At 42.8% G+C, this 25,281-nt stretch overlaps 1 protein-coding gene across 9 annotated transcripts in view; it reads right to left on the bottom strand.

The window, feature by feature from the left end:
* Positions 1 to 1,528: 1,528 nt before the first annotated feature.
* The window catches only part of TEAD1 (TEA domain transcription factor 1), a 155,594-nt gene continuing 131,841 nt past the window's right edge, over positions 1,529 to 25,281 (bottom strand). For all 9 annotated transcript variants that reach the window (XM_021527538.3, XM_021527541.3, XM_021527543.3 and 6 more), the window contains 4 exons: positions 21,346 to 21,519; positions 9,649 to 9,789; positions 8,629 to 8,781; positions 1,529 to 7,354 (listed from right to left, as the gene is read on the bottom strand). In XM_021527538.3, coding sequence (XP_021383213.1) covers positions 7,241 to 7,354; positions 8,629 to 8,781; positions 9,649 to 9,789; positions 21,346 to 21,519 — 582 coding nt within the window. In that variant the 3' untranslated portion in view covers positions 1,529 to 7,240. The remainder of the gene's footprint in view (positions 7,355 to 8,628; positions 8,782 to 9,648; positions 9,790 to 21,345; positions 21,520 to 25,281) is intronic.

The following is a 25,281-nucleotide window of genomic DNA, read 5'->3' as shown; positions in this document are numbered from 1 at the left end:
GCCATGAACCAGTTAAGTATAACATCTCCCTACAAGGCAGGTAATTATTTATCAACATTTCAGGGCTGCCTCTGTTTGGGGTAACAGATTGTTCAGCTGTTCCTGCTCAAGGGGCCCCACACAACAATAGTGAGGCTGCAAAAGGTCGAGGTTGGGATGAACAGCTAGAGCTGTGTGTGGGGACTGCAGACACCTGCTAACACATTGCTGAACTCTGAGCCCTCCTTTTTTACTCATGGGGTTGTCAGCATGAAATGTCTCCTGGATCTGTAGAGTCAAATAGGAGGTATCTTGAAGAAAAATTAAAATCCACAGGGAAGTCCATGGACCACATATGGATTCTGTGCTCCATAAACTGGGTAACTGGTCTGGTTTCTTTGTTCCCTGCCCATGCAAACCAGTCCAGTCCCACGCTCTGGCAGGGATGGGCTGTGGCTCCCACTGAAACCAGCTCTTCCATAAACTGATGGTGACACTACATGGGGACACCCAGCCCGAAATGCCGCGTGACATCTTCCCAAAGGTGGAGACTGATGGGCTCAACCTAAATTAATTAAGAAGCAGAACCTTAATTAAGAAGCAGGTTGCTTCTGAAACAGCTAACACACTTCAAAGGGCAGAAGTCATATACTTAATGGGAACAAAGAAGGGAAAACAGGGTCAAAACAGACCATATCTGTGCCTTGTTCTCACCCCATTCATCTTGCACACGGGGGGTACTCTGCTGACATTTTAAAAAGAGCAGTGGAACATCTGCCACCCAAAGGAGAATTGGGGAGTGTGGGAGGGGCATGTGGCTTATTGAAAAAAATAAATTCTGCTCCCCCACGGAAGCAGAAGATGAGCCAGATGTACTTTTTTTTCCTTCTACTAAGTCCTGGTCTTTTTCCCATTGATTTAATTTGATTCAGGATAACCCTCTTATTCTTTTTCCTTTTTTCCCTAGTTAGGTGGTTTTACTTTGTGCATGTAGGAGGCAAACTGATCCTGTTTCATGCTCTCATCATACCAGGTACAGCTGTCAGCTGAGGGGCAGGTGGTTTAAGCAAAATAAATAGTCAGTCTCTTGAAAACATGATTTTAGGACCTCATTTCCTCCAGACCTCAGTGTCCTGGAAGAAACAACCTCAGATAACTCCTGAGCTCCTCAGCCAGTTCTAGTTGCTCAGTTAGTGATGCACTTGTACCATTTATTCTGTAACATTTTGAACAGGTACTTCCTGCTCCTGCAATTTAGAGAGATGGGTGGCTTTTCCCATTGCAATGGTGTGGTTTAAATGGTGTTTCATGAAAATCCACCACCATGGCTTTAGGAAGACAGGCAAGAATGAGGATGATGGGCTCTTCATTAAACACAGCTTCCAGATGTGCCAGCTCTCCAGGCTTCTGTAGATCCTGCTGGATCTCCCTTGCAAGGTACACAGGCATTTCTGCAAGTCTGGCCTTGTGCTTTTTGGAAAAGGGTTTTGAAAGCTACATCCAACATTAAGAAGAGATTGAGGTAAGAGATTATGACAAATGCACAAAACACTTTCATTTTCTTTATTTTCAATTGATACTGTATGAATACAAAGTTTCTAGAAAGCTACAAAAATTCTACCACTTTATCAAGAAGGCATCAAAATGTGTCACTTTGCAAAGACATGAAAACACCTGCAGTAACCGACACAAAAATAGCATTTTTAGAGTGATGAAATAATTGCACTTAACTGTCATGGATATTAAAGTTATCACACATATGTACCGCGAAAGCTAGAATACATTTTTTTTTTTTTACAAAGCACTTTATAAAAAAATTCTCTGCACACAAAACCTATAATTTTCATATTACTATCATACTAAAGATAAATTCACTTTAAAGCCAACACTTAAAACATTTTAAACAAAAAAAAAGGTACCAGTACCTACACACAGACAATAACAAATACAAGAATACTGTACTGCCAAGAGGTTTGACTGAAACTCCTTTTGAAAGCTTCTGCAAATATGTGAAGAAAACATTGGAGAACATTCAGTTTTTCCCAAAAGCCTTCCCTCACTGTCTAACCTAGAGGTACTTTATCATCAAAAGGCAAGTTCTACATCAAAAGTTACCAGCAGCAGTACAATATTAAAGTAACCACTGACCATATATGAATATGCTTAAGTCACAAACCCATTTTATACACATTACACAAATAAACATAAAGTGAGAATTCCATTAAGTCATTTACAAATGTGAACAAATGCACATGGCAAAAAAACCCCAAAACAAAACAAAAACCCAACCTGTTTTACATAAAATGTACTGAAGAATTAAAGGCTATTCAGGTTTTCAATGTTATAAAATTCTTTTGTCTTTTTTTTTTTTTTCAGGCACATATTGTATTTTTTGTCTGCAGTCATGAGCCTGAATCAGAGGCCCATAAACAAAACAAAACAAAACAAAAACAAAAACACATATTCTGTAAGGAGGTAACAGGGATCCATCTCCTTTTAGTCAACTGAGTGCATTTAAGATTTAATTTACACACTAAAACTAATTACATGATCTCAGCAAGAATGACCTGAAAAGTTAAAAGATGAAGATGTCCAGAGTGTTTCTTGTACTTTGACTTATCCAGCCTCAATCTTTCTTGGGGGGGGCTAAACATCTGGTTATGAAAGGTAAGAGGGGGAAAGGAGATTATCCTGAGCAAAGGACAAAGCCGGGCTTGACTCCTCACGTCCGCCTGTGCCCGGGCACATGTATCCTCGTGGGAAAAGGAGAGGGGGGACAACATCAGGGCTCTCAGTGTGACTGACTGAGGGCTCCAGGAAACTCCCAGGGCACTGCTGCAGGCAGCAGGCGTGCCCCGGGACTCGCAGTGGAAAAATAAATAGATATGGATTAGCACATCAAATGTCGTATCTGCCTCGGACTGGCCAGTTACTTACATTCAACATTAATGTACACCCTTCATTATTCCCAACAGCCCATCCCGTGGGAAGCCACGGGACAAGCCACTGCCAAGCTGAGCTGTAGCTGTGGTGGAGAGGGAAAGAGAGAAACAGGCATTGGATCTGCGATTCCTTCAAAATAGTGGTGCAGTACCTAAACAAAATCAGTTTGGAATTCAAGTAAGTAAAACTACATTTGTTAGTAGTGATTTTTAACAGCCCCAAATGGTACCATTACGCTTGTTTGAATGAGACAGAGGTATAGCTTGTCACAAACATTGACTAGTACAGCCAAAATGTTTGGCAATAACTGAAAAAGTATGTTCTGCTTGTGGGCCAGAAGTGTCTTTGCCCTCCCTCAGTCTCATCAACAGGATTACTTGTCTTATAGAGGTAAGTGAGATTTAGACCTTGAAGGAATAACAAAAATAATATTTTTAGAGAAAGGGAATTTGAATTATCACAATATTTACCACACAGTGTCACAATATTTCTCTATATAAAAAGTTACTCTTAGTTTTCATCAAATACTTTAAAAATCAAGTTAACATTGTATTCACAACTATATAATCCCTCTGACAGCTTTTGGTTTTGCTGATATTTGTTCTTTCTAAAATGTTGCTCCTCTTCCCATTGATTTCAGTTGTGGTGGAGAGTATGACCCTGTTCACAGAAGGTATCAAAACCAGACACATTATTAAGAGGAGCTAATTTTTTCTTTTTTTTCCCCCAAGACATCACCTGGGAGGAAAACAAAACAACCCTGTGTTTTGAGTCGTGCTGGCCAGAGTTTCCCCAGCAGCACCTTCATCCACAACGCTCACACTCAACACTCCAGTGCTTAAACCCACATGATTGCATTTACCCTCACTATGCTCAGTTTTCCATGCTCCTCTTGTTCTATGCATCCGACCTTCAGCACGCACAACTTTGTAAACAAAATCTTCTGCCTAAGCAAAGAATCTCCACAGATACCAAAATATTATTAGAGGAGACTGATGAAGCCATGCTAGTCCACTGAAATTCTGTAGGATACGGATCTCTCATTATGCAGATGCGTGACTGGATGAAGAGAATATAAATGGGAATATTTTCATTTTTATATCACAGACAAATCAGTTGCTGGTTTGCAATGCTGTCAGAAATGGCAAACAGTAGATTTTTCTTCAGCAGGCTGATCATTAGCAAAATCCCTTTGCTATGAATGGTGCTCTTTTGTGAATGGAGGCCTGTAGATTCAACTTATTCCAATAAACCAAAGGCATTACGGTGATAACTAAATATTTTTGGTCTCTCTACAAATTGTCATTATTATGGCAGCACTTTTCTAAGCTGGAATTTCAAACCAAAGGCACTTTCATGCTAGAGTGCAGAAGAGTCACAATTAATTATTTGGTCATGAAATTTAAAAAGGCAGCATTCATTAATACAATTCACTTTTCACAGAGAACTAGGGATCTGTAACCTTTCCTTTTGGTATAGGCATCTCACTGCAATGGGACTGACTTGTACAGACAGCTGGTTTAGACCAAGCAGTCAAAGAGTGTTTCTGCAGGGAAAAATACGGATATTTTATTAAAAATGGAACCAATTAAGAAAACAACATATAAAATTTAATCTTCAGAGGCTAAAAGGTACTTCTAATATAATGCTAAGGCACTGCATATTGTAATGCTTTGGCAGCTCTCAATTAAAAGGTTCCTACAAAAAAGTAACAGTAACAAGATAAGTACTTCCAGCTTACAAAAGAGCTCACAGTTTACAGGCAGCCTGTTGGACTACACACCCCACACTCAACAGTTGAAGGATTAAGGCTTTTTAGAATTAACATATACAGGGTATGGATCATTTACAGAATTGTAAAGAAAAGACGATGGAAGTAGTTTCCCTAACATTACATATGTGAACACCAATAAACATTGTGACTGTTTATACCCTATAGTTATGGCATATGTAGTGTGCCAGATCCTACCAAAAAAAAAAAAAAAAAACCAACCAAAAACTGTACGTGGTTTTGCAAATTGACTTACATACTTTATATGCCTTAAAGAATTTGCTTGTTATTAAAAAAAAAAAAATCACCAAACCCACAATTCAAACCCTAAATAAAAGACAACTTTAGAACAAAAACCAAAAAGTAGTTTTTGACTTGTAACACCAAGTGCTTAGAATAAAGGGCTACCGTTAGGCTGTTACAATGCAGTGCTTTTCCTGATGTGATTGTTAGTGTTAAAAATGAGCGCTAAAAGAGACCTTGCCATGGACATGTTTCTCTGTTCACTTCGCAGAGTATCAACTGAAAGATCATCAGCCCTAATATCCACAAGCAGGTAACAGCTAGGCATCACAGCAGCCATCCAAACCATCCACCTCATGCAGTCGGATCAGGCTGGGGGATTAAAGCAGCCTCCCTTCCCCTCGGTGATGTTTGCATCCTCCTCAAACCCAAAACCTCACCAGCATTAGGGATGGTCCTGGTCTGAGACCCACTACCTCACCTAGGCTCTAGTCTGGTCCAGGCATTTCAACAGTGGGCAATTCTAACAGAAAGGATTATAATTTAAAGAAAAGGATTAGAGTTGCTTGTTTGAAGACTATGGCAGTGGTCCTGGGAGGAAATTTGGTGCTTACATGGTGCATGGGAACTGTGCTGGTCACAGGAATGAATCGTAAGGGGTAGGGAGGAGGGGCCTGCTAAACCTCACCTTTGAGACTCTGCTAAGAACCCTCTTTGCTGATAACTCATTGCTGATCCCTAAGGTGGCATGTGCTTGGTCAGGCAGCCCTCAGCCTTTCAGACAAATGTTTTTTGCCCGAGAAGCCTCTGCTGGCCCAGCACCTTCCCAAACAACTTCTGCTGGGGCAACGAGGGGCAGCAGGGGGAGAGGAGCTGAGCAGCACCTCTGTCCTGCGCGGGAGGGGCGACACCGCTGCTCTCACGGGCGCAGACCCCGACAGCCGCTCACACCCGCGGAGTGGTGTGAAGCCTGGCAGGACCCAAACATCTCCAGCTGTGCTTCACTTCCTGGAGTCTTCCCTGAATTTATCAGAAGGATGAACACTGCCACTGGGATGAACACTTTCCAAGAGGACAGCAGACCCCATGTGGCAGGCGTGTGTTTGTTTCAGATAAGGTCTTTGTCAGACCCGGAGAGACAACTGGGAGAGGGGTAAGAGCACCGTGATTAAGAGGAAAAGGAGAAAAAAAAATAAAATTCTCCACTTTCCAATCTTCTTTGCCTGATGTTGGTTGTGATTTTCTAGCGTCTTACAGATATTAAAGCTGCTGATCCTTTCAGAGGTGTACACACTCTTCTTACAAACACATCAGTGTTTTGCTCTCTGTTTGCGAACGATGCTGTCGCAATGTCAGTTGTTTCCGTTCATCTCTTGACTTCAGAGTTGCAAGTTTTTTGCTCAACTTATTAGAAAACATAGTTGTCCGTATAAAATATAACCTTGCACACAAGACTACATATAATGCAAGTCTAAATCTTCAGTATTTACCTACTTATTGCAAAATGAGCCATCTTTTTCATTAAATAATCAAATTTTCATATTAGTACAATACAACTTTATACTCTTTTAAAATACACTAGATATGTTAGGGGTAAGGGGTGATGTTTTCTTTCTCTGCAATACCTGTTTGAAAGTTTAATGGATTAGAAGATTAGTTTTAGCGTTGAGAAAAAAATACAAAATTTGCCTAATTTTAAGACCTGTCTGTTTCTATCAGGCATTTCTTAAGGCTATATTTTTCATTTGGTTTCAAACAGAAAAATGTTTCATTTTAAAAAATAATTTAGTGAATTACATTCGTCCATATCTTCCACCCTAATTAGTTACAAAGATAATTCTATAAAGATTATTAACTTTGTGTACTCATTTACAGTTATAGCTAAAGATTCATTTCAATTTCACTTGCATTGTAAAACAAGTATTTCATGTTGGAAAAGAACCCAAAATAAATTCTTATAAATGCTGTCAGTTTTTCCCCATGGCAAATGCTCTGTCATACATTTTTCTATCAGAATTAAAAATAGGCCTCCACAGACAGAGGCATTAGGTTCTTAAATACAGTCTTCCCAAAGAACTGTGGTTTACAAATTTGAAGAACACTTAGTTTTAGAAATAATTTTTACAACTGTACCAGAATTTCACAGCTACAATTATATATGAACACATTAAAAATGACTTCACTAAAACAGGATTTAGAAAAATGTGGGTGAAAGTTGGGCCAGAGGCACTGCCACTTAGTGTTGAGGTTTACAGTCTGTGTTTTGATAAAGAAGTGAAATGAAGTGTATATATAAATAACTGCTCAGTCCTTTACAAGCCTGTAGATGTGGTGCTGTGCTCCATGTTCGCTGTTGGACACTTCGAACACACAAGCCATGCAGAGCAGGGTTTCTTGTGTATCCCTGTTTGTTACCACCTGTGAGGGGAAAGGAAGAGGCAGACAGAACATCAGACACCTGGAAACAGCAGGGCTGAAACATAAAGTGACCCTGTTGGAATCTGTGGTATTGATGATTTCCAGATTGTAGAAAGTCTCTGTCTGTCAGCCCCCTGCCAAAGCAGAAGCCATAATTGGTCTGTGCTAGTTCCAAGGTTGTTTATTCTGTTTATCTCTAACATGTTCTGCTGCCTTGCCCAGCTCTGTCCTGCAGGGCAGCGTGTGGGGCTCTGCCCTCAGTGGGATGTGACAAACATTAAATACCAGAAACTCCCTGGGCTGGATTTACAAGAACGTGCCAATATCTGTCACCTACGTTGGACAGTGTGTCCCCAGCCTGAACCAACAGAAAAATGCCAACACCACAGTGAAACATGGAGGGCATGAAGAAGGGGAAAAAGGACAAGGCACACCCAATTTCCTCCATCTTGTCCCCTTTGGACCCCTCATCTAGAATCCTAAAATTTTACTTTTGCACCTGTGCCACACTTCATTATTACTGATATCAAACACTCAGAGCTTGTAATTCATGCTGTAAGATTGAAAACTCTTTTCCATGGACAGAGATCACAGCCAGTGTCTCTGGGGGCTCTGTCCAGGGGGGTTCCTGACCCCTGCCAGGGTCCCAGACCTTCCAGGGCAGCCAGAAGGATGCCCTGGATTCCCACATGACCCGTGTTATCTCGGCCCTGCCCGAATCCCCCGGCAGCAGCGGCATGTGGCTCTGAGAGCTTGGCTGAGGTGACACCGCAGAGCAACAGGGAAAGCAAGCTGGGTCACTGGATGAAACTGGCTCAAAGGCCACCACGTGGCTCCTTCTCTGTGCTTTAGGTCACCTGTTGGGTGTTTGCTGCCTGTTTTCCATGCCCAAGAACTAATTAATGCCACTAGCATCCGCGGAGCTGCAACCGAGCGCCGGTAAGGACACATCAGGTGAACACGATGGTTCAAAGTTACTGCCTCAGGCTCTCTACAAACCCCAGACTTGAATGGAAAAAACGGAGAAGCAAGCTGAAATTTGTGGAAAATAACAAAGATGTTTGTTCACACTCTCAGCCAGCTGAGCCTTTTCATCCTGAGCGTCTACAGCGCCCAGTGCCAGGAGAATTATTCTGAAGTCAGTGGGATGGCTTGTTTGGTAAGCAACAATGACTAAGGGATTTGGAAACTGGTTTCCAACATTACAAGCTGAGCAAGCCACACAAAGCCTGAGAGTATCTCAGAAATGGAAAAAGCAAAAAGCCAGTCCATACCAATAAAATTGTGAAGTTTTCCAAGACGCTGTTCATCATGTATTTCTCTGGTAAATGCTTCAGCTTGTGTATGAAGTTGATCATGTATTCACACATCGGAGAGCGGTTTATCCTGTACACAAACCGGCCATTCTCAAACCTTGCATATTCAGTCTAAAAAAAAATTAAAACCATTCAGAACATGATAATTCAGACACAGAAAAGATGTGGCTGGTAAATCTGTTTTTTCTCTTTTATTGTTGTGTAGACAGGAAAAAGAAAGTGGCTCAGACACACATACATGCACCTCATTGCTGACTCCCTGCCTTGCTAAAAATGCAAGGGATCTTAATTATCAAAAATTATAAAATCACTACTTGTTCTCTAACATGCAAATTAAAAATCTGACTAGATGAGGATTATGAAGTCCCAGACTGAGTAGAAATTAATTAAGCTAGAAACTGTGATAAGATGACTTTACAGGAGTTTTGAGGCACCTGTCTGCAAAGGGAACAGCAAAAATATGCTTATATATTTACATTTAAGTGCGCACATACAAACATAGATATATTATTGCATGACTTAATAGGCAATTTATGAATTACAGAAAGATGTAGGACTACAGCTGGAAGCAGACCAGACTGACTTAGATTGCTGAGGGAGCGTAATGCTGTGACTCTTGGACTTCTGCTGCCCAGCTACCAATTGCTCAGATGGTGGTTTCTCAGGATTTTTGGTTTTCTCTAGGTTTGGAATAATAGAAATTATGAAAACCTTTTCTTGTTACGGTCAGAAAACATACTTAGTTTAAGAAGGACATAAACAGTGACTAGGACATCTGTAAAGTCTCAACCTTCAGCTCTAGGCTAAAATTCCTCCCCCAAAACTGTTTTGTACATGGCAGATGTGGGTCTGGAGCTTAGTCCCCAGGTGCAGTATCACTGTGCAGCAAACCAACCAGAGACCTGAGCACACCCCACACGTCTGTGCATGGGAAAGGTAAGACATGACTAAAGGCACACATCCCATCACAACACCCACCTCTACTTTTTCTACTACTTGCTTTCCAAACGAGCAGACTTTGGTGGAACAGGTGATTGTCATGTTTTCTGAGCTCTCATACTGACTGGTGACTCCATAAAACGCTCCTGTATCATCTTGGATGTTGCAGTTTAAGTCAGCCTGTAGAGAAAAAAGGTGAAGATTTGATTTTTTATTTGACAGTGTCAATGGCATAAGCTGTCACTAGCTCACCATTCTTTTCAGAAATAATGGTGGGAGCTTCATGGTGATGAGACAGTGACAGTGGAAAAAGTCCAATAGGGAACTATCTGCCTAACTGTTGCAGTAAAAACCTTAGGAAATTTTAGACAATAAAAGATGTCCCAGTATTTCTGTGGGTGACAGGTGACGTTCTTTTCTGGCAGATAGCTGATGAAATCCCGGAGCAAGGGAATGATCACCTGTGAGGAGCCTGTCTCCAGAGCCAGCCCCTCTGAAGTGAACCTGCCTTTAGATTCAAATTCAGCCGAGCCAGCCAACAGCTTGCTTTCTCTTTTTCTTGTCTTAAAGCAATGCAATCCTCGTGGCAGAGGGAGACAGCTGGGCAACGCAGGAGCGCTCTCTGCTAAGGCTCTGCCAGGCTATATGGCAGTGATCCAGCAGAACACTGGACCCCACGGAGCAGTCTGACACAAGCCCCAGGCTCTGTGTGCACAGAGCCCTGGCCAGCACCAGCAAACCCTGCTGGAAAGATCTGCTGCCTCCCAGCATTGCCCTGCAGCCTCAGTAACCATCCAGCTGCCTTTGATAGGCACCATCAGAGACCGAGACTCGCAGGATCAAGTGAGGAGCAGCTCTACCTTCAATTATTCATTATCCAAGCCCTGTGCACAGCAGGATTAATTTGGCTACAAAGCAACCACACAGGTCACCTGCTGAATCCGCCCTCCCCGGGCCCACAGCAGGGCTGGAGCTGTTCTGCCACTCTGCTCTTTGACATCATGGACCCATTTCTGCTCATTTCAAAAGCCCTCCTCTTAAAAGCACTCTTGGGATATGCACAGCTGGATTTGTTGATTCAGGCATTAGCTCTACTGACATCTTTGAAGCCCAGGGAGAGAGTGGGCAGGGTTTTCCTTTTATGTGCAAATAGCTGATCAGCTACTGCAGCATAACAGCAAAGAATCACCTGAACTTGAATGTTACACCAAGGAGAGCATTTTAGCAGGGAAATGCACTTCTGCAGCTGCTTCACTCTCAAGTCTAGCTCTGCTTGGTTCTATTCCCAATACAGAAATGGAATACAAAATACTTGACAGGTACCTTCATGTTCACCCTCAGACTTTTTAAAAACTTTATTTACAGGTATGCTCACCTATGCCCCATCCCTGGAAGTGTTCAAGGACAGAGTGAATGGGGCTTTGAGTAACCAGGTCTAGTGGAAGGTGCTGGATTTAGGTGATCTCTAAAGTTCCTTATGACCAAACCATTATACGATTCTAGTGTGGAGCACTCACCACAGTTCAGGTCATTTGTAACTGCTACTTAATTTTTAACTTGGCAACAACTCATTAATCCTCCTTAGTGTCTGCAATCCTTATTTGTGGTATGGCCTTGTGAGGCAATATTCTGATAACAGCACACACTGAGCTAGTCTGTGATACAGAGAAGACACAGGTCTAAGATTACTTGGGGCTGGCTTTGTAAATTAATCAGTGGAGCAGCCTCCTGAGGTTTGCACACAGCGACACAAACAGCCCCACAGTCACGTATTTTGCAGGAGAGGAAGAAATCCTATCGCTGCTCCACCTTGTTTCTTGCACCTGCCCCGCACCAGGTCAGCAGTTAATGTTTAATGTGCATCTAAAGCAGGGCTGCCACAGGCAGCTGTGAGGAATTGGTCAGAGCTGATAGCAAATAAGCAATTTGCCATCACAGCTGGCCTGCAATCAAAGCACGACAAACATTTAACACGGAGAACTGCAGCAGCCACGGCCACGCCAGCACTGCTCTGCTGGAATTTCTGAAGGAGAGGGACTTCTAAAACAATTGCACTGCTGCAATTAATGATAATAATAATAGAAATAATCTCTTAAAATGCAATTATTCCTGCAGCTACCACAATTGCAGTTGTACTAGCAAAGCATTTTCTTTCCTTTCGGATATGAGCCAAATATTTTAGAAATCATAACTAAACCACCCCTCACAATTTCACATTGTCAAAAATTAACAATTTTGTTTGGAGAGTTAGAAAAGGATAACTTTTTATCTGCTTGCCTTACCTGCTTGCTTATTTTGAAGCCCGCTGAAAAAAATACTTAATTGCTCTATTTACATGCTGACATTTAACCTGGAAAAGTAACACATGCAGCCATCTGTCACCCTGTTGTTCCCTCCCACAGCTCTTCCAGCCCTTGCTGAAATCCCTGGGAGTTCTGTGTACACAACACATCCAGGCTGGGACCTGATGTTTCAGTGAGGAACACTTGAAACTATCACTCAATTGTCATGATTTACTCGTATGCAATCACAACATGGTTGCAAAAGTCCTATGATGATCACATAGATAAGAATTATCTTCATTTACTTGTTTGCTCTTCAATTTTTTTTTGAGTCTAGCACACAGTAAAGGTGTTTTCAAGGAAGGACAGAATTCTCTTTGTAACCAGTTTTCATATGTAACTAATTGCTGAGATTACTGAGAGCTGAAGACTCTTCAAAAAAGTCTAACACCAGCATTAAAAAATCATAAGAGTTGGCAAGCAAACACTCTTAAATGAAGGCTTCATCAAAGCCTCTTTTACTACTGTAACAATTTTGTCTTAAGGATTTAAGAATATTATTATGGCTTAAACAGCAAGGGATTTGTCTCAACATATACATCTGAAAGCAAAACTGTATTTTTCCAACTGATGAAATGAAAATAGATCTTTTTTGCTGGTTTTTTTCCCTTCTCCAAAAGGTTACAAGTACCCATGTAGCTGGCTGTGAGAGTTGTAGATGTGGGAATAAGGAGATGTGTTATAAATGAATGCCCTGGTATTCAGCTTTAGCTCCTTACTACAGCATTGATTCCAGGGCTCATGTCCACATATTAGAAGGGATGTTGGAAAATTGGAAAGTGTTCAGCAAAGAGCTATAAGAATGATTTCAGGTCTGGAAAACATCCTTTGTAATGAATGACTAATGAAACTCCATCTACTTACTTTTTCCAAGGGAAGTTTTTCCACAACCTTGTCATAGCCTGCAAGTTGCTACATGGGGAAGAGCCTTCTCCTAGATTAAATCTTGCAGAAAAGGGCATTAAAAGGCAGAAAGCTAAAGCTAAGCAAAAGTAAAATGAGAAACAAGGCAGGGGCTGGTAACCCTGATGACCATGAAATAATGGCTGGCATAATTCTCAGATGAGGAGAAATCTCCTTGGGGTCTTTTTTAACCAACTGAGTATCTGACAGGGATGTTCTGGTTCAAGTAGGCTTGGTATTGTCCAAAGGCAAACATTACTTAGCAAGGTTCACTGCCTGAGCTACACAGGCAGTGTATATTATATATATAAATATAATAACAACAAAATTGAAATACAGACATTTATCTTATTAGTCTTCTCCTTATAATTTCCTGTTTCAATGATCCTTGTGAAAAAGGTGGCAGCAGCCCAGCCACCGGAGTGCTGTCACCAGCTCTGGTGCACTATTGCCACGGTGCTCTGTCTCCAGCTGTTCTCCTGCATTTCAGACCCAGGCTGCAAGCCTTCCTGGGCTATAAACCAGCCTTCCCTCCTGTACAGCTTGTCAAGCAGCTTTGCTCTGGGCTCCAGGCACTGAGCTTGGGGAGCACTCTTGCTGCCTATACAGATAAATAACTTTTTGAATGGTGAACTTCAAATATATTTGTGTGAGTTCAAATATTATGGCATTTCAAACATGATGTAATGAACAGGAGTCTATTTACTCACTGAGTTTTAAAGATCAATACAATTTAGGGGGGGAAAAACCCAAAACCACAAATGGAATTTTGAAATTTTTTTTCTTTACTTTCAAGAGTAAAACTAATTCAGATTTATTTCTGCACACTGAGTTTTATATGAATGCACTTAGAGGTGGAAGAGGCACTCAGATTTCTGGCACCCTATCTCCAGTGCAAGATCCTGATTAATTCATTAATAAAGCACAGCTTGTCAATGGGTAGCACTGGAAATGTGGCATATTAAGAGCACCAAGTGTTCGACACACTGAATGGAGAAGTCTCTACCACTGTGCTGAAGCTTGCACCTGAAGAGCTGCAACCAAAGTAAAGAGCAAAAATAAATTAAAAAACCATCATCTTATTCCTTTCCCTAGAGCTCTCAGGCTCTATGCAAAAGGCAGGGGCAGAGGGTAGAGCACTTGTGTAATAAATAACAGCTTTGGCTAACAAAAAAGCAACTCCAGCAAAAATTGCTGAGAAGAGTCTAAATCCATCCTGCTGAGTAGAAGGAAAACAGCACCTACTGGAACCAGAGGGATCTGGGGAGGGCCAGAGCAGTTTGCACTGGCACTCAGTAGTTAACATCAAGCACATAAAGTCACTTATTCACAACATCCAGGTCTGAGCAGCTGCTCAGAGCGGCGTGGGGAGCTGTGTCACCCACGCTGTGCCCCCCTCCTCCTGCCCAGAGCTCCACCAGAGCGCAGGGATCAGGGATTCCAAACTGTGAAGCAATTTTTTCCAAGGGGAGCACCTGCTGTGCAGCTCAGGAATTGTGTCCAGGTCTGCCACATGGCTGGGCTTGTGGTGGACAGGCTGGGCTGCTCCGGCCATCCAGCCCCCTTCCAGCATCAGCCTGCCCAAGGTCCTCCCCTCTGTGCCAGGGGGCTCGGGGGGGACAGCAAAAGATGAAATATGGCTCTGCTGCCATATCTCATTTCATTTGCATACATTTGCATGCTGGCCTTGGAGCCATTCACATTACAGGACCCAGTGTGTGTGTCTGTGTGTGTTTGTGGAGGGAATTCCAAGATTCGGCATTATGCAATATAAATTATGGGGAAGGGAAGGGAAGGGAAGGGGAGGGAAGGGGAGGGAAGGGGAGGAGAGGGGAGGGGAGGGGAGGGGAGGGAAGGGAAGGGAAGGGAAGGGAAGGGAAGGGAAGGGAAGGGAAGGGAAGGGAAGGGAAGGGAAGGGAAGGGAAGGGAAGGGAAGGGAAGGGAAGGGAAGGGAAGGGAAGGGAAGGGAAGGGAAGGGAAGGGAAGGGAAGGGAAGGGAAGGGAAGGGAAGGGAAGGGAAGGACTCCAGGAAAGAAAAAGAAAAATAAAAAGAAAAATAAAAAGAAAAGAAAAGAAAGAAAAGAAAAAGAAAAGAAAAGAAAAGAAAAGAAAAGAAAAGAAAAGAAAAGAAAAGAAAAGAAAAGAAAAGAAAAGAAAAGAAAAGAAAAGAAAAGAAAAGAAAAGAAAAGAAAAGAAAAGAAAAGAAAAGAAAAGAGGAAGAGAAAGGCAATAGCCACAATTGTCTGTGCGTGAATGAAGGGCACAAAGACTCTGCACCTTTTAAGACGGCTGGAGGCACATGGGGATAAATTCAGGAGGGGGTGGGAGGAGACCACAGGCACAAGCCATTTCTGAACACTGATTACATGGGTAATTGTTTGTTCTAGTGTATCACAAAGAGAAGGAGCATTATTTTTCATGCCACAGCTGTTTTGAATAAGAATAGGAATAAACTTAACTATCCTCCTCATGTTACTTACCACTAATTATGGCATATATTTACATCTATAAAACAGTGAAATTTTGGGAGACATAATTTAATGCCCCTTTATTGTGTAGATTCCTTTATTTCTATCCCACATTTGAATTTCAAAAATGTTTAGGACTTCAAAGCATCTTTAAAAGCTTGCCCTAATTATAATATGCATTACTTTCTAAAACTCCTAGTTTGCATTGCAGATTCCTGCAAATAGAGGCATTCATTTAAACATCAATTAATATCATCCACACATCTTCAGATGAGTTTGGGTCTTGGTTTCAGAGTTGCAGTGAGCTCTGGCTAAGCTTTCCCCAGTTAGAAGGACAGTTCAAGCTACTGCAAACTTAAAATTAAGCCAGTGGATCAGATCCATAGAAAGCCTTACAGGCAAACATTTTATCGGTCATTTTTTTTCTGTCACCAATGAGAGAACATCCGTTCTCCTTTCAGATATATTTGGTTCCCAAACCTGTCCCTGTAGCTGCAGAAATCAGAGTTCAGGTTGGCACAGAGCATTTGGGAGTGTGAGAGACACAAAATTCCAGCATGTTATTGCAAGGTGTGCTTACACCAGCACTAAGAATCCCATGGAGGCAGGACACACTGCACAGTGTTGTAGGCTACATGGAAAAGTCATGCAAAATTTGCAGTTTGGGGTTGAGACAAAACCTGAGTGAGAAACAACAAAGTTACAGCAGCAGAATTTAGTCTAGGAGGCCTAAGTGTATTGTTTAGAAAAAATGAGAGAATTTAGGAATAGGAGTGAGCAATCAGTGGGGCTAGCACTAGATATGAACATGGATAGAACCAATAAAAGAAACCAGCAGAGGCATCCTGTGTTGACTTAGCTTTTATACAGGTTAACTGGAATTTCAAAGAGCACAAAACTTTGGGGCTATTCCCAAACCACAAAAGCAGTTTAAATACAAACTAACCACCAGGAACATGGACCATACTCAGATTAAGGCTAGATGGCACAAATCATTCCTGGCTGGTTTGCATAGATTTGGCTTAGTCCCATAAAGTGAGAGAAGCAGGATTGTGCAGTTAACCCGTACCCGAGGAAAGGTTTCCTCTGCAGGTACTCTTCAGCCTTTCCTGAATTCTGCATCAGTGTTCTAGGGCAGCTTTTACATTTGTTTAGGAACATTTATTTTTGTTTTAATTCTATAACCCAGTAATCTCCAGTCTCCTACCCCTGTCACACAAAACTTCCTGTGCCATTACTTATTTAGAACACACCAAGTGAAACTCCCTCTTTAGGTGTAAAAGTCTGTCTCTGTGGCCATTTCCCTGAACTCTGTGCTTCCCAGTGACTGGGAATAAACCAAAGAAACAGAGTCATTGCATTCCAGGTGCAAGAGAAGAACCAGGGCATTGCATTGCAGGGCACAGGGTGGGTTGTTTGAGGTGCTGGAGGAGGAGGAGTCGTCTCTTCCTTTTGTACCTCCTGCACTGCTAGGTAGGAGGAGGCCCAAAAGTGTGACATCCAGATGTGTCACCAGGACCAGGGCCAGAAACTCATCCACTGCCAGCACCAGGTTGTGTTTCCCATGAGATACAATCTGCATAAACCAATAAAGCTCTGCAAAGCAAAGCAAACTTTGCTTTGTACTCTATCCCGGTGGTGCCTTGCTAAGTCAACTCCACAACTGGCAAACATCTTCTTGCAAGATCTCAGACCTTTCCCTCCCACTTTTTTTGCAATCAAACCTTATTATCGAAACCAGGACAACAGGGAAAACTGTGCTGGTGAGCAGCCTGAAGCAGAACTAAATGGGAAAGAGCCAGAGGAGTATTCTTTCCAGCTACCAGAGCTCAGCTGCTTTTTGCCTTACTCATTCTCAGCATAAGTACTCATCTGTGGTCTTCCTGTTTCCCATTCCACAGCACGATTAATGTCTAAACAAAACACCCTTTGTGCTGCCTCCAGTAACATGCTGACTTCCCTTAAATCCATTTGCAGGGTCACCATCCCTTCTGGCACCAAATCCCCACCTTCACTTTCAAGCTTCTCATGTCACGACACTCTCCCACCTCCCTTCTCTGGTTTGCCTTGACTTCTTTCACTCAGACCCTGTCTGTTCTTCAGTGATTCTCCTCACAGTGCTTTCACACCTGTAATTATTTGCCCAACCATTTTTCTCTTTTACTCACCAAAACAAGGACCCCCACAACCACCTAGGATGCAGTAGCTTACAGTGATGAGCAAATGATTGAGGGCTACATGATAATGAAGGAGGAAGACAACACAAAGAATGGGAAGGTATAAATGGGAAATAAATACTGAGACAGAGTATTGGGATTGAGCAATAACTACACATCATGAACAGAACCAGGGAGGAGGTGAGCTTCAGAGTAGGAGGAGGTAGCAGATGATGAAAGAATAGATACTCATTCAGAACCAGATACTTAATTCAGCAAAATTCATCTCCTTTCATATGAATGGATTTGAGGTTACTTATAGGGTCAAAAACATTGTCAGCAACCTGCGCCAGCTTTTTCCTGGTGATACTATGACTCTTTAAAACAGTTTTTCAACACTCCCCATAAAAAAGGGAATGGCATCCTTTTTTTTTTCCTGAAGAAATGCCCTATTTGGGGTGAAAGAAATAAAAGGACAGTGAGCTGACAGTTTAGGATCTAATTCTCACGACGAGCTATCTTCTGTTTTTCCTGTACATGTTTCTACATACATTTAGGACTGGGGCCCGCTGGTGTGAAGTTTTTCCTAGAAGAGCATTCATTGTGACTCTTGCAACACTCAAACACTACCCCAGGCACCTTCTCTCTGCCTCACTCACTTGATGAGAGAGAAAATCCACTGGCTTATTTTAAGATCATGGCTCAGAAAAGTGTTCTCACCACATTTTTAATGTATAACTCAGAAGGATGTTAGCACTGTATGTTTTTTAATCTCTAAGTTAATAATGCACAAAATTGTATTAAAAGACCATTACATTGGAAAGCACGGTGAGGTTAGGAAATGTTGGATTGAAGTTGCCTGCACATCCTGACTGCTGAACTGCATCATGTCACAGGCTTTAGCTACACAACTGCACACTCACCCTCTGAACTTCTACACAACATTTCTTTGTCTTTGCTGTTTCCTGAACACTACTCAGGTCCTGTGCTGAACACAGAATTATACATTTCACAGAGGTTTTTTTCATGGCATCACCTTGAGACCTTATAACAGCTGATTTGTCAGTGAGCACTGGAGGGGGAAGGGTGGTGTCACCCCCACGTCACAGATGTGGGATTGAGACAGGAGGGTTAAAGGTGTGCACAAAGCAGAGAAGGCTGGCACTAGGATTTGCAAAATCAGGAGAACACCACAGACCTCAACGATCCAAAGAAGTTGTGTGGCTTTAGGTATACCTTTGAGCATTTAGCATTCCTGAAAATCATTTTCCACATGGAGAAAAAGCAGAACATACAATACATCAATTACCATATCATAAATCTCTGCTGCATCCACGTCTAGTATAAAGTCTGATGCTTTTCCTCCTCTGTGGGAAACGAGAACAGGCATGTGAAGTGACATTCATTTTTGCAAGTGCATTTTGCAAATATTTATTATGCAGAGTGGATTGGTGAGATGATGTCCTCACCTCAAGCCAAATTTCACAAGGAAATGTATTTAGTGGTCACAGACCCTTAACTCCAAGCTCTGCTCCACTGCAGCCAGATTTCTCCTGCTGTTATGTTTGTCCTGTTATCATCCAGAAACCTTCTTTGCTGTACTTCATCCCTGTGTTTCCCTGTAGGCTCCTTATCCCAAATGCTCCCTCTTTTTGACCCCACATTCTCCTCTGCCTGTTCCAGCCCACTGGTGCCCACTTTGTTTCAGCTCCCACTGCTCTGCTGTCTGCTCTTCCTGGCCTCTTTGCTCAGCCAACCCTCAAATACTTGGTCTACAGCTCACAGGCCCAGTTTTAAGCCCTGTGAATTTCTCATTGGGCTTCTTCTGCAGTCCAGCATAGCTTCTGCACAGTGGCTTAGTCCTTCTACATCCAGATTTGAGAAAAAAAGAGTTTCCCTCATTCCAGTTTCCACTCCTAAATCTCGTGCCACAGAAGCTCTTGAAAAGATATGAAGTCTGGGGGATTTATGAGGTGTAGAGTATTTCAAGATAAACTCAAGAAAACCTGATCATAAGCAGTAGTTCCAGATTAACCTCTTCTGGTCTCAGCCTTAACCTGTCCACCCTGTCATTAAAGCCTGAATACGTCCCTTTACTGAAGTTGTAAAAAAAAAAAAAAAATAAAATAAAAAAAAAAAGCTTAGATGATAACTGCTACTATGAAAAGGAGTATACCACAAAAAAGAAAAGTACCCCAATGAATTACAGAGTATAAAAAGCTTTAGTATAAGCATGAGGCTCAGCCTGCAGATTTGCTGATCCTTTTCATGAACCTTTCAGTAATTTAGTGGTGGACTTGGCTGATGGTTGGACTCAGTGATCTTAGAGGCCTTTTCCAACCTAAATGATTTTATTATTTTATGATTATGTCACTAACATGATATTTGGCAAATACAGTAAGAAAAAACTGGCTTCTCAATGAAATTAATCATGACTAGATCAACAAGCAGCATCCCAGCCCTCAATTCAAATTATTTTTTCACCCTTGTGCTGAATATGGTAAGTTACAGAGCAGAGTCCTATGGCTGGCTAACAAAAAGGCAAGAAGGAAGTAGATGTGCTTCAAGAAAACCCTGTGAACATCCTAGGCTCACAGCTGTCTCAGCTCCTGTCGGGACCCCAGCCTGGTTCAGGGGTTCCGTGTGGTGGAAAAACTTCTCCTCCAACCCGAGCTTCCAAAGAAAGGCTCAGCAGTCTCTGTTGTTCAGTCCCAAGGCAGTTTATTGCAAATTATCTAAAGGATTGTCTTCTGGGGCTGCTGTGGTTTGCTCACAGCTCAGGCAGAGGCACACACACACCCTGACATCCTCTCTGACCCCGACTGCTTCTTCTCTCCCCGCCCAGGGCTGCTGCTCTCTTTTATATGGGACATTATGTGTGACATGGTTACAGTTTTTCCCAATGCCTATTACCTATATTAAATGGTGCTTTTCTATCTTTTATATGGTACATTATGTGTTACATGGTTACAGTTTTTCCCCAATGCCTATTACCTATATTAAATGGTGCTTTTCTATCTTTTATATGGTACATTACGTGTTACATGGTTACAGTTTTTCCCCAATGCCTATTACCTATATTAAATGGTGCTTTTCTACTCTAAACCAATCTGTGAGCACCAACATCACCAAGAACATGGAGGTAAGGAAGAAGAAAGAGGAGGAACAGGATCAGCCTACATTCCTCCATCTTAAAACCTCTGACCCCCATGTACAAAGTAAAAACCCTCCTGTACAGGTGTTAAAACCCCCTTGTACAGCAGTAAAAAATTCTTCCCTCTACTTTGTAACTACTTCTACTATAATATCTAAACTTTTGTGACTTCTTGTTCTACCTGAAAAGTTGATAACTCATTCCATGGCTCAAACTCAAAATCACAGCTGTTTCCAGCTGCCTGTCAGGGTCTCAAATGCTTCTGACCTGAGCCCGGAACATCCAAAAATGTCTGAGGGACATTTTGAGTTCCAACAAGCTCCCATCCTGCTTGGCCCTCCCTGCACAAGCACGGGATGATGGCAAGATGGATCCTTGCACCACTTGCACTGGGCAGCAGTGGAAAATATTTGGGTATTTTGGGAAATACCCAAAAGCAGGCTCCATTCCCTGCCTTCCCTGCTTTCCCTGTTCCACTAGATGGCAGTTCCCCATCTCCAAACAGGGCTCTCGGTACCTGTTGCCCTTGCCAAGCCAGCAGAGCTGAGGCACATCTGCCTCTGCTGCCCTGGCTCCTGGGGGGCTGTCCAGCTGAAGGGCAACAGTTCTGCACCCCTGCTTGATAACAGGGAATTTCCACAGCCTGCTGAACCCCTCACCGCCTCGCCCAGCCCTGCTGGGCAGGAGAGGTCCCCCCGCCACGCCTTACTCACCCAGAATTTGACGAGGAAGAAAGCGTTCTGAGGCCCCTTCCCAAAAAGCTCCTTCAGCCCGCCCTTCTTTTCGGGAAATTTGTCGTAAATCTGACGAATGTCCACCGACTCGAGCAAGGGGTCGCTGTAAGAATGGTTGGCGTGTCCGATGTGCACGAAGAGGTGTTTGTTGTACTGCGAGGGAGAAAGAGGAGAGTCAGCGCTGTGGGGGAAGAGCAGAGGGCTGCTGCAGCAGGGGCTGTGCTCTGATGGATTCAATGACTCGCACGTCACTCCTGGGACCGGGATTTGCTGCGGCGTGGTTTCCACAAACAGCTTCGCCAATTGTGTCACGCACCTTGTGAACAAGGGTCAGCATAGAAAAAAACCACCTGTGTCCCCGTTGCAAACCCCAAAGCACAGGGCTCTGCAAGGGGGCAATTTACACTGCACGGCCCAGTGGCAGCACGGTGATAAAGAGCCCTTCACTGAGCATAAAAAGATGGATGTGCTCAGGAGGAAAGGCTATTTTTGCTCCTTTGAACAGTGCGTTTTAATGTTCTCTGTCCTCAGAGCCTGAATTTCTGCTCATGCTGCAGAGCCCACTCATGCACGCCGCCTGCTTGTCTACTAAAAAGCCCCAAACCTCTCTCTGCAGCACATCTCAACTAAAAGACATGGAGGGCATTTCCTTTTAACTGCAGGATGACAGTAATTACTCTGCACTGCTGTTCCTATAGACATTGTCCTCCTGTATTTCGACCCATGTAATATTAAAGAGCCCAACTTTCCCCCTTCCCTCGGGAGCCAGCTCTGTAGATGACCATCCCTGCCAAAATATATGCAGCTTCAACTTCCTATTTCTTAACTTCATCCCATCACACCTCATTGTAATCACAGCAATCACCTTGGCAGTGCTTCTCCTGCCTGGGGGAAATCCTTGGCCCAGTGAAGTCCACTACAAAGGAGTCCAACATGATCTTTTAGGGGGTTGCCATTCCTCCAAGACAACCTTTCAGCACCCAAAACAAAACTGGAAGGATGAACATGAAAAGACCCTCCACCAGTCAATCAGCACCTCCCAGAGGGCAGAGTGAAGGAGCTCCAGAGTGGCAGGATTAAACACTGGGGGTTTTCACCACGCAGATCACAAAACATTTTGCTAGCTCAGTCACGGGAAAGCTGATATGCAGTCAATGAACACTAGAGAACCCTGTCACATTGAACAGATGCTGTACATAAGGGGCAATTCCCAAAAGCTAGGTACAAATAAAATATTTAAAACCCCAAAGCAAACCTCATTTAAGCTATTTTGTTTACAATGTACCTGCTGAATGAACAAATTGAAGTGACAAATCTAAATGAATTGGGCAACCACTCAGAGCCTTCCTTCGGTGTGAGCAGAGTCTTCCCTAGCAGATGTCCAGAACTCTAGGGAAAAGGAAATGGACTGGCTGGATTTCTGCACTTAGGAAATGAAATTGAAATCTATTAAAAAAATCATCTAGCACACTGAAATCTGAGTTTAGAACCAGAGAACACTTATCTGGGTATGGGGCCAAAAACAAGATACAGCCTGTGTTTTTTTGCCAGGTTGTATTTATTTCTAAATTTTTTGGAAAAAAAAAAAAGGAAAATGTAGCATCTCATTAAGGCATTTTCACAAGCAAAAAAAAAAAATATGGGGGATTGTTTCCTCTCGGTCTTCACTGCTGGAGTTGTTTCAGGTTATATAAATAACCACATTTTTATGGAAACAGAACTGAGGGCTCAGATTCTCCTGTAAATTGTCCTCCTCCCCAAAAGGGTGTCTCTCTCCCAGCCCAAAGATGGCTGGGGAGGGAAGGGAGGAAGGGAACTGTATTTTACAGTTTGGCTGCTGCAAACTCCCAAGACAATTCACACACTGCACCTTATTCTGCAAGCCAGGCAAATATACAAATTGCTCAGGATCCAAACTTCAGTAAAAGCAAATACATTTATAGGGGCATGGAGCATGAAGTCTTAATACTCTTTAAATATAAAAGCAGAGTTGGAGGCAGCTGCAAAGCTACCACAGTTGTCTGCAGAGCTCGCCAAAGCACCAGATGCTGCTGCAGCAAAATTTCTGAGCGGGTACAGTAGGACAGATGGTATGACATCACCTGACAACATTCTTAGGACAGAAATGTTTATTTTGATATTGCAATGTGTGATTATTTTCTCCTTATGTTGCTGCAATTCCTATGCTAAGTACAATCATTACTAAGCTAATTAGACATGGCATATTTCTGTGAACTAACAAATGATAATGCAATACTGGAGCAGGGTAAATGGGTCCTGAAATGATCCCCATCGTTTTTAGACAAACACGCTCCACGACAGCAACTGATGCGTAGATAAAGGAAAAGGAGCAAAGTTTTCTGCCTATACTTTTGAACCCATTAGTGTCTGAAAAGCTTAAAAACATCCTCATTATATTGAGAATTCACTGTTGATTTGGACTGAGTATTCCAGAGTCATTGAAGTACATTAGTTGCTGAGGAATTTACTCACGCCGAAGCATTTAAAGGATTTGCATCTGGCATAGGGGCAATAATGTGCTTTAGATGCCATAAACCATCAGAAGCCAAGTCCTGTATTTTCCAAGTACACAAGTACACAAAAATAGGAAGAACATTTTCAGCTCTGTCTCCTGTGTCTGCATTACACGACATGCCCTGGAGATGGCCGCCTCTTAAAGCTCCTTCCCTTAGAAAAATTCCAACTATCCAAAGAATGCAGTAAAGCCATGAAATATGACTGTTGTCAAATAATACCACGAGAAAAATTATAATCCACTTAGGAATTTAAAAGAACCAAGACAAATTGGCAATGCCAGGGGATGCAAGCATTTAAGCTGGTACAGAACAAAGACAAACCACCTATATCTGCTTTATCAGCCAGCACACATATTTGTAAAAGCTGCTCACCAGTTCTGCCCTTATATTCTGACACAACCATACAGATCAGTACATGGCGGGGGAGGATGGCTCCCCATGCACAGGGTGATGGAGATGCTAAGCAAGGTAGAAGGCAGGTGGCATGAGAGGGGGCAGCTGTTTCTGTGGGAATGACCTTGCTGATGGGCACAGCACCCCGAGTGCAAGGGTGCTGCGCTCTCCTGCTGCACCCAAGGGCACAGCTGTGATTTCACCCTCCCCAGTCCCACTGGCAGGGCTGGGAGTCACCTGCCCGAGCAGGGACCACGCTCCTGGGGGGAACAGGAGCCAGGTGGGGAGGGCTGCCTGGAACCCAGGCACTGGTGTACCAGCAGTCTGTGTGCAGCTCCAACCAAACCCTGCCCAGCCTCAGCTCTGCCGCCTTGCTGTATCTCATAAATCTGAAACTCTTTAATTTCCTGCTGATGTAAAAAAATCACTTGGTCTGCCAACAAGTTTTCTTGTTTCTACCAAAACACTAGTAACTGAATATTTAATTCCTGCTGCTGTTGTCCTCCACTGAAGCAGATTTGGAGTTATAAACATGACATTTATAACTGGAGTCTGTACCAAGTCCTGTTGTTAAGGTTTTTAACACATTCCTGTGAAATATTAACTGAATTTTCTGTGATGTAAGCTAGCATACAGCTGCATGGGCAACCTGGTCTTTCATGGACCTCCCTGCATTTAGACTCCTGCCTGGATCTGCTCAGGGATTGAATCAGAAATGTGAAGTAAAAGGGGGTTTTGGGTGACTTTATGATTGCAGAAGTGGAGAGGTGGGTGATGAGGGAAGGCAGTTCCCTGACACCTTAATGTCCAGCACTTCCCAGCTACTGCCACAGCAGTCCCAGCGTGAAACTGAGACTCACTGGTTGTGCAAAGTGCTTACACAACATTTCCATCAGCTTTTCTGCAACAATGAAGATGCATCTTTCAGTTCTGGCCTGTCTGATTTAAGACCCTGCAGTCCCAGTTCTAGAAGTGCTGAGTGCTC

Source organism: Lonchura striata, chromosome 6, assembly GCF_046129695.1.
Source record: "Lonchura striata isolate bLonStr1 chromosome 6, bLonStr1.mat, whole genome shotgun sequence".
NCBI lineage: Eukaryota > Metazoa > Chordata > Aves > Passeriformes > Estrildidae > Lonchura > Lonchura striata.
The sequence above is the reverse complement of the archived record's forward strand: the minus strand, read 5'-3'. Positions and strand labels throughout refer to the sequence as shown.